General features: G+C 46.5%; 1 protein-coding gene across 1 annotated transcript in view; it reads left to right on the top strand.

Annotated features, from left to right (window-relative positions):
- Positions 1-1,708: 1,708 nt before the first annotated feature.
- GPR39 (G protein-coupled receptor 39) overlaps positions 1,709-9,571 on the top strand; it is a 191,850-nt gene continuing 183,987 nt past the window's right edge. Inside the window, exon 1 of the mRNA XM_032411816.1 lies at positions 1,709-2,680. Coding sequence (XP_032267707.1) covers positions 1,825-2,680 — 856 coding nt within the window. The 5' untranslated portion in view covers positions 1,709-1,824. The remainder of the gene's footprint in view (positions 2,681-9,571) is intronic.

Here is a 9,571-nt window from a genome sequence, read left to right as displayed (position 1 = left end):
AATATTCCCTGAGGTCCTCAGACCATGTGTCCAGGTTTGGGTTCAGAAAATACAATCCTGTATCTCTGTGCGTATCATTCAGGACTCATTTCTATAGCACCTGTGGTGCTCCCAGAATTCTCTCCCTGTTAGGAGAGTAGATTTAGGGTTTGATAGATCTGGGCTAATTTTCTGGTTCCTCGCTGACTCTTTTATGGTCTTGGTGAAGTACCTATCCTCTGGACACCCCAGTTTCTTCACCTTTTAAACTATCACATCACAGGGTGGTTGCTGTGATATTTTAAGGATGGCTTTTAGCACAGGACCTCAGCTAGACCCTTAGGGTGAACACATAAAGGGGATCTATTTTCTTCCTTCAAGGTGGTGGTTTTCCACCTGGGGAGATTTTGTTCCCCCAAAAGACATTTGGGATGCCTGGAGGAATTTTTGGCCATCACTGTTGGGGGGCAGGCAGAGGGGGAAGGGCTTATAGGTGCTGACCACACCACTGCATAGGACAGCCTTCTGCTCCGTCTCCATTACCTATGATTTTGGAATTAGATGCTGAAATGGGCCCATTAGAGGTTTTCCTCTCTCTGAAGAGAGGGAAAATGTCCTGATCCTTAATGCCATTTTTATGCTGTGTCCCTGCTGGGATGGCCTTGATGTTCTGGTTGCAGCTCGCTGGGAAAGGACACGTCTCCCATGAGGGGCAACCTGGAGGAGTGTGACATCCTTATCCATTCACTCGTCCCCAGTAAAACACTCCCCTTGTTCGCCGTGGGGAGAAGGGCCTGAGCCAAAGAGCGCAACGGAGAGGAGAGAGCCGCTCCACTCCTGTCCCTCCCCAGCAAGGCAGGCTTTGGAGAAAGGCAGGGCTTTTATGGGGCTGCTATTAGCTTGCTTTGGGGCTGACTTCGTGAGGCAGCGCACAGCCCAGCGACGCACTGGGAACACCCCGATTGTCGGAAGGCAGGACACCAAGGAGGCGAGCGCTTGCTGGCTCCCCCAGGGCGGCGGGGCCAACTGGCTGGCCGCGGAGACTGGCACCCAGGTTCAGCGGCCCCAAGCTGACAGTGGCATGGCCTTTGAGGGGACAGCTGGGCAGGGGAGGGCAAGTTCGCCTTTCCCAGTCTCGGCCCTGGAGTGCATGCAAGTCGGGGAGCGCACTCCAGCTTCCTCCCGGCCGAGCCACCCCGGAATGCGCGTGGGGGCAGGCGGTCACCGCTGGATCGGCTGCGGCCGCGTAGGCGGCGGGGGAGGTGGGGCCACCAGTTGCCGGGTGCTCCGGAGTCAAGATCTGATTTCCGGACCGTGCCTGCGTGCTGAGTCAAACCCGGCAGCTGGCCTGGGTCTGCCGCGGGGGCCGCCATGCACAGCGAGCCGAGGTTAATGATTAATCTCTGACCACTCGGCCCCTAGCAGCGGCGCAGCAGGAGGGTGGGTAGGGGCCGGCGAATGGCAGGCAGCCGGGAAGGGGGCGGAGGGCTGCCCGCGAGGGCGCGCTGGGGGCGGGGAGGAGAAGGGCCGGCGCTAGGCTGCAGGAGTCACTCCCCGGGCGCGCGGAGATTAGAACCTCCTTCCTCCACTCTCTCCCCGCCTCACTCATACTCACACACCCCAAACTCCACCCCCAGGCACCTCCCTGGCCCCTGCTAGGTTGGGTTACTCGAGGAAGTTTCCGAAAGCACCAGAAATACTAAGTTACTTTTTCCAGGTGATTGCTTGTGAGACCGCGCTGGGCCCACCTTGCTGAGTTGCAGCCCAGAACTCTGGGCTCTGCTGGGAGGAGGAGGACGGGAAGTTGAAAAGGTCTTTGGACCTGGTGGTGTGGCTTTCATCCTCATGGCTTCACACCAGGGCCCCAGCGGTGAGTGCTCCCATATCATCGATCACACCCATGTCCCCGAGTTCGAGGTGGCCACCTGGATCAAAATCACCCTCACCTTGGTGTACCTGGCCATCTTCGTGGTGGGCATTCTGGGAAACAGTGTCACCATTCGGGTCACCCAGGTGCTGCAGAAGAAAGGCTACTTGCAGAAGGAGGTGACGGATCACATGGTGAGCCTGGCTTGCTCGGACATCTTGGTCTTCCTCATCGGCATGCCCATGGAGTTCTACAGCATCATCTGGAACCCCCTGACCACGCCCGGCCATGCCCTGTCCTGTAGGATTCATAGTTTCCTCTTTGAGGCCTGCAGCTATGCTACGCTCCTGCACGTGCTGACGCTCAGCTTTGAGCGCTATGTCGCCATCTGCCACCCCTTCCGGTATAAGGCCGTGTCGGGGCCCTGCCAGGTGAAGCTACTGATTGGCTTCGTCTGGGTCACCTCCACCCTGGTGGCGTTGCCTTTGCTTTTTGCCATGGGAGTTGAGTACCCCCTGGTGAAGGTGCCCAATCACCGGGGCCTCCCCTGCAACCACTCCCGCACTCGCCACCACGAGCAACCGGAGATCTCCAACATGTCCATCTGTACCAACCTTTCCAGCCGCTGGACGGTCTTCCAGTCCAGCATCTTCAGCGCCTTCATCATCTACCTCTTGGTCCTGGTCTCCGTGGCCTTCATGTGCTGGAGCATGATGCAGGTGCTCATGAGGAGCGGCCAGGGCACGCTGGCCAGGAAGGGACAGCCGGCGCAGCTGCAGAAGTCAGAGAGCGAGGAGAGCAGGACAGCCAGGAGGCAGACGATTATCTTCCTGAGTGAGTCCTGGGTGGAGGGCAACCTGGGAGCTGGCTTCCCCCTCCCCCACCCCGCCACTGCCTGTGCCCCTCCAAAGCACAAGTCTTGCCCTGAAGGTGTACACTTCCCCTTGCTGAGACTGAAGAGACCAGATCTGAACCTCTGAATGTTTCTTTTCTCTGTTTTGGGAACTTGGGTTACAGTGGAAAGAGCACTAGACCAGGAGTCAGCGTCTGGGTACATTCCAGAACAGCCGCTCTATGACTCTGGCAAGTCACAAAATATCTTGAGTAAAACGGAGTTAAATATTCTGAGAAATGTGAGGGTCAAATTAGGTAACGGGGGAGAGGTGAAAGTCCTCTGAGAAGGACCAAGTTCTGTGGAGATGAAAGGGAGCATTCTTCTCCAGCCCGTCGTTGCCCTGGAAAACCTTCCTCAGGCATTTCAATTTTGTTCCCATTTTTCTCCTCCTTGGGAGAAGCGAGGCTGTCAGGAACATACACTCTCCAGGCTGCCGCTACACTCCGCCGGGAGTGACCTACCCAAGTCCTAAGAAACTGTAGCTCTCAGACACGCACTCCTCAGGGTAGAGCTTGAGTTTCTGCTGCGGTGGTTCTGTTCCTTATCAGAACCGAGAAACATGGCAGGGACTGCCGGCCTGTTTGTCTGATCCAGACAATCTGGTGTCCCAGATTCCTGGGACTTGATTGATCATCCAGAATACTCAATTCTATGCAGACAAAGCTGTTTGTTTTCCAAACTTTCATTGTGGTGCAAATATTTAAAGTCGGGTCCTTCTGTGTGTCAGGGAGGAAGGAGCCCACGGTCCACAGGGCCCTTTCCAGTGTGGCATCAGGAAAAGGAATAAATCACGGTGCTGTTTGTTTTGGTGTGGGAAACCTGAGTAACAGGTTTCAGGGCCAGGGGGTTGATATGAGAGAAAATTTGAAGGCGCTTGAAGAGGGACGGAAAGAACCTGGTCCTGTCCCAGCCCTGCCCCTGGCTTCTGCTGTGTCCGTACAGCTGACTTGACCTTTCTGGGTCTGTGTGAAATGAGAGGAGAGAGTTTGCAATTTCTGGATGCCTACTCGGCATCAGGGGCTGTGCTAGGTGGTTTATATTTCCATTTTATAGAGGAGGAATTTGAGGCTTAGAGGAGAGAAGATCTAGTTCAAATAAGTACAGCTCCCACATTTTGACCTCAATTCTCAGGGCCAGGCGATGAGAGGCTCCCGGTGGCTCGCACAGGCTCATGTTGAAGGGAAAATGAAACAAAACGGGACTTTGACAAGGAAAGTGCTACCTCGATTAGGCTGGTGGTGTTGCTGTGTCCTAGGGCCAGTTTTTGTGGAAGTTGGAGTAAGGAGTCTGTAGCAGGTGTCGACATCTGGGGGACCTGGGAAGGGCACCCAACCCACGCCCTGCTGCCCAGAGTAGTCCAGGAAGGAGTGGAGAGTAGATTGGCTTGAACATTCATTGAAAAGCTAGTTCCCTCTTCCCCGCCATATACGCTTAGGCATATCTTAAACTTTTAGCAGTGATTGATATGTTAGTGTGAATGAATCCCTCCTCCCTCCCCCTGCCTTTTTTTTTTTTTTTTTTTTTTTTTGAGTACAGTGTACTCTCTCCCACTCTAATTTAGGAATTAAGGTTTCATTTGACTAAGGAAAAATAATTGATTTACCTTTGTTCTCTGTTGGACCAATCTCTGTAGGTTTTTAATTATTATTATCATTGTTTCTCTGGATAGTGGGTTTTTTTTTTTTTTGTATTTCCCCCAGTGGGTATTGTTCCAGGTTGCAGTCAGTCTTCATTTTGTAGCATCAAATTGGAATGCCACAGACTTTTACTTAGAGATGAATAGGACCTTGGGGATCATCTCATCCAGTTAGCAATTGCCTGGAATGAGTTTGTTCTCCCTGCTGCTCTCATTCTTTCCTTCTAGTTCTCTCCTTCTTTCTTATAACAACTATGTATTAATCGCCCAGGCATAAAAATTGTTGACTGGCAATCAGGTGCTCAATGTGCTATAATGTCTTGGGGGAATTTACCGTTTGTATTTTAGCTCATTTCCTCTGCAGTGGGTTTTCAAAGCAGTTCTTGCAAATGTCCCCCTCTCCCAATGAATTTCAAAGAGCTTTTAAAAATAGGAACCTCACTAATTAACTCAAGTTAGGAAATAAATTAATGGAGTGAAGAGGAAGAAATCATGGCCTGCCTCCATCAGATTAATACAATGCAATTTACTTGCTGAGTTTCATAAAACTTGGGCTTTGGGGCATTTTTAACCCAGAACAACTGAATATATAAGTTGTTTACAAATCGCTGAATTTAGTATAGTGGTTTAGCTGTCTTTTTAGCATTTCAGTTAACAGATGTATCAAATTAAAACAAATATTTGCTCCTTTCAAACATATTTTGCATTTAATGTGAAATGTAAATGACGACATAGCACAAGATGTCTTTGGAGCTCTTGAGGCAATAAAAAAACAATTAAGGATTTTCCCCCCTCATTGTTAAAAATGCTAACTTCTGCACAACAGAAGCAAAATTCATAAATCTACCCAAGATGAGGGAGTCTCTATAGAAAATATTAATTTTCCTTTCTGCATCTTTTGCTATTGTGCCTCAGTCTGGTCAAGGTGCTGGGCTGGGTGGATCGTGAAAACAAATTGGGAAATCAGGGAGAGAAAGAGAGGCGGGGACGCCTCCCGGCTCTCAAGCAGTTTGCAGGAAAAACAACAATAATGTAAAAGTGCACATTCTGGAAAACGTGAGTGTCTCTTGCCTCTCATCAGCTCAGTGAGAAACCGGTACCAGGCTTATTTCTTTTTGCAAGGTTACGGCTAATATGGCCCCGGTAATACTTGCCTGATGCCAAATAGAGGAACTGCTGCATTTGGCTCTTTATTCCTTGGATGTTAAGGATATGCAACATAAGCCTTCCTTTCCAGAGGTTTTCCCAGACCTTCCTTTTATCTTTCTGACCCTCACTTGGAGTTATTCACATTTCATGTGGCATTTGGGTCCTTGGACTCCCAGGTTTGTGTCTGTTGCATACCTGGCCTGCTGTCAAACGTCACCCTACTCAAAGTGGAACAACAGAGAAGTTTAAAAGAAGTGTAGTTATATTTTTTATTTTATTTTTTTTAAGATTTTATTTATTTATTTGTCAGAAAGAGAGAGAGCACAAGCAGGGGGAGCGGCAGGCAGAGGGAGAAGTAGGCTCTCTGCTGAGCAAGGAGCCGGATGCGGGACTCGATCCCAGGATACTGGGATCATGACCCGAGCTGAAGGCAGACGCTCCACCAACCGAGCCACCCAGGTATCCCTAAATTACTTTTTTATTTTATTTTATTTTATTATGTTATGTTAATCACCATACATTCCATCATTAGCTTTTGATGTAGTGATCCATGATTCATTGTTTGCGTATAATACCCAGTGCTCCATTCAATACGTGCCCTCCTTAATACCCATCACCAGGCTAACCCATCCCCCCCTCCCCTCTAGAACCCCCAGTTTGTTTCTCAGAGTCCATAGTCTCTCATGGTTTGTCTCCCCCTCCGATTTCCCCCCCTTCATTTTTTCCTTCCTACTATCTTCTTTTTTTTTTTAACATATAATGTATTATTTGTATCAGGGGTACAGGTCTGTGATTCATCACTCTTACACAATTCACAGCGTTCACCATAGCACATACCCTCCCCAATGTCTATCACCCAGTCACCCCATCCCTCCCACCCCCCACCACTCCAGCAACCCTCAGTTTGTTTCCTGAGATTAAGAATTCCTCATATCAGTGAGATCATATGATACATGTCTTTCTCTGATTGACTTATTTCACAGCATAATACCCTCCAGTTCCATCCACGTCATTGCAAAGGGCAAGATTTTGGGTTTTTTTTTTTTGATGGCTGCATAATATTCCATTATATATATATATATATATATATATATATATATATATATATATATACCACATCTTCTTTATCCATTCATCTGTTGATGGACATCTTGGCTCTTTCCATAGTTTGGCTATTGTGGACATTGCGCTATAAACATCAGGGTGCATGTACCCCTTTGGATCACTACATTTGTATCTTTGGGGTAAATACCCAGGAGTGCAATTGCTGGGTCATAGAGTAGCTCTATTTTCAACTTTTTGAGGAACCTCCATACTGTTTTCCAGAGTGGCTGCACCAGCTTGCATTCCCACCAACAGTGTAGGAGGGTTCCCCTTTCTCCGTATCCTCACCAACATCTGTCGTTTCCTGACTTTTTAATTTTAGCCATTCTGACTGGTGTGAGGTGGTATCTCATTAAGGTTTTGATTTGGATTTCCCTGATGCCGAGTGATGTTGAGCACTTTCTCATGTGTCTGTTGGCCATTTGGATGTTTTCTTTGGAAAAAATGTCTGTTCATGTCTTCTGCCCATTTCTTGATTGGATTATTTGTTCTTTGGGTATTGAGTTTGATAAGTTCTTTATAGATTTTGGATACTAGCCCTTTATCTGATATGTCATTTGCAAATATCTTCTCCCATTCTGTCGGTTGTCTTTTGGTTTTGTTGACTGTTTCCTTTGCTGTGCAAAAGCTTTTTATCTTGATAGAAGTGTAGTTTTTTTTTTTTTTTTTAATAATTTTTTTATTGTTATGTTAATCCCCATACATTACATCATTAGTTTTAGATCTAGTGTTCCATGATTCATTGTTTGTGTATAACACCCAGTGCTCCATGCGGAACGTGCCCTCCTCAATACCCATCACCAGGCTAACCCATCCTCCCAACCCCCTCCCCTCTAGAACCGTCAGTTTGTTTTTCAGAGTCCATTGTCTCTCATGGTTCTTCTCCTCCTCCGATTTTCCCCCCTTCATTCTTCCCCTCCTGCTACATTCTTCTTCTTCTTTTTTTCTTTCTTAACATATATTGCATTATTTGTTTCAGAGGTACAGATCTGAGATTCAACAGTCTTGCACAATTCACAGCACTTACCAGAACACATACCCTCCCCAGTGTCCATCACCCAGTCACCCCATCCCTCCCACCCCACTCCCCACTCCAGCAACCCTCAGTTTGTTTCCTGAGATTAAGAATTCCTCATATCAGTGAGGTCATATGATACATGTCTTTCTCTGTTTGACTTATTTCACTCAGCATAATACCCTCCAGTTCCATCCACGTCGTTGCGAATGGCAAGATCTCATTCCTTTTGATGGCTGCATAATATTCCATTGTATATATATACCACATCTTCTTTATCCATTCATCTGTTGATGGACATCTTGGCTCTTTCCACAGTTTTAATTAGTAACTTTCCAGAGCATAATGTGGTTGGGATGAGGTTAGTTACCTCCTAGAGATCTGTAGGCAGTGATTGGCTTTCCACTGTAGTCATGAAAAAAAAGTTTTACAGATAATTGTAAAATTACAAAATTAAAGAAACATCATACAAGATTCAGAACTCTGTAATAATTACACCCCTTTGCATTCTGATTTGCTCTCCTGGGTCAGGGAAAGGGGAGTTGAATGTAGGGGCAGGAATTGCAATGTCAACTTGGGCCACTTATAGGAGAATATCTTGAATATGAACATCATCCATCATGTGTATCTGGGTGGAAAAAAGATTAAGAGTTGCTGCTATAATGGACTGCTCTAAAAAGAAGGTTGATGTGTATTTAGATAGGTGTGGGGTGGCCAGGGAGAAGCAGAGAGAACGAGCCAAGAATTGCATCCTCTGGGTTTCAGACCCCAGGTTTAGAGGTCAAGTCATGTCTTCTGTGTGTGCAAGTCAGAAGGGGGGGGGTTGGGGAGGGGCAGCTGAGATGGTGACAGTGGGTCCTCTTTATCTGAGGACAGTTAGTACGTAAAAAGAACTGTTAAAGTTAGCTCCTTAGAATTGAGTCCCAAATTTCATGTGGGAAGAGGTTTGATTGGGACTTCCTCGTGAAAAACAAAAGGGCAAATCATGGAAAGAAATTTGTCTTCTATTTTATGAAACATAGCTTATAATGATATGTTAATTCTCATAATAATTCTTCCAGAATGACACAAGTGGGGCTTTTTTGAGGGCATAATTTTTCTGACAAAATTACTTGATCGCCTTTGTGTTTGATTTTCTCAGCAAGATGGTAAAGAGGGTTTTCTCCCAAGGGCTTCTCCGAATTCTTTGCTATTTAAATCACCCTCACTGAAGTGTCTCTCCTGACATAATTCTTGTCAATTTTCCATTCTTTCAGGATTAACTGGTCTGATTTGGCCAGACCTTCCTTTGTCAGTGGCTCACCATGTGATTCATGTTTCTCTAGCTCCTCTGTCTCTGACTTCATGAAATTCTGTCCCTTGCGTGCAGACCATACCCCCAAAATATAAGTAATTGAAAAATCAATCCCTATACCCTAGTGTGTATCAACTGATTACATTAAAATGGAGACCTTAAAATGCTTCTAACGTACCAAACGAATTTTAAATACAGTTGACCCTTGAACAACAGGGGTTTGAACTGTGTGGGTCCACTGCCCTGTGGATTTTTTTCAGTAAATACGGTACAGTACCGTAAGTGTATTTTCTCTTCCTTATGATTTTCTGAATAGTGTTTCCTTTTCTCTAGCTTACTTTATTGTAAGAATATAGTATGTAATACAGGGAACATATAAAATGTGGGTTAATCATCTGGTTGTTCTTGGTAAGCCTTCTGGTCAAAAGTAGGCTATTAGTAGTTCAGTTTTGGGGGAGTCAAAAGTTGAATGCAGATTTCTGAGTGTGTAGGGGTTGGCTTCCCTAACCTCTACGCTGTTCAGGGGTCAACCATAGTTGCTTTTTCTTGACTAGTTTAAAAACCGGTCTTACGATCATGTTTATGTGATTAAATTTCTTATCAAAGGCTATTTCTATGTTGTAAAGACCTAT

The sequence above is a fragment of the Phoca vitulina genome, unplaced genomic scaffold (genome assembly GCF_004348235.1).
Source record: "Phoca vitulina isolate PV1807 unplaced genomic scaffold, GSC_HSeal_1.0 scaffold1, whole genome shotgun sequence".
Taxonomy (NCBI): domain Eukaryota; kingdom Metazoa; phylum Chordata; class Mammalia; order Carnivora; family Phocidae; genus Phoca; species Phoca vitulina.
Note: the sequence above shows the minus strand (reverse complement) of the source record. Positions and strands in the feature narration are given on the sequence as shown.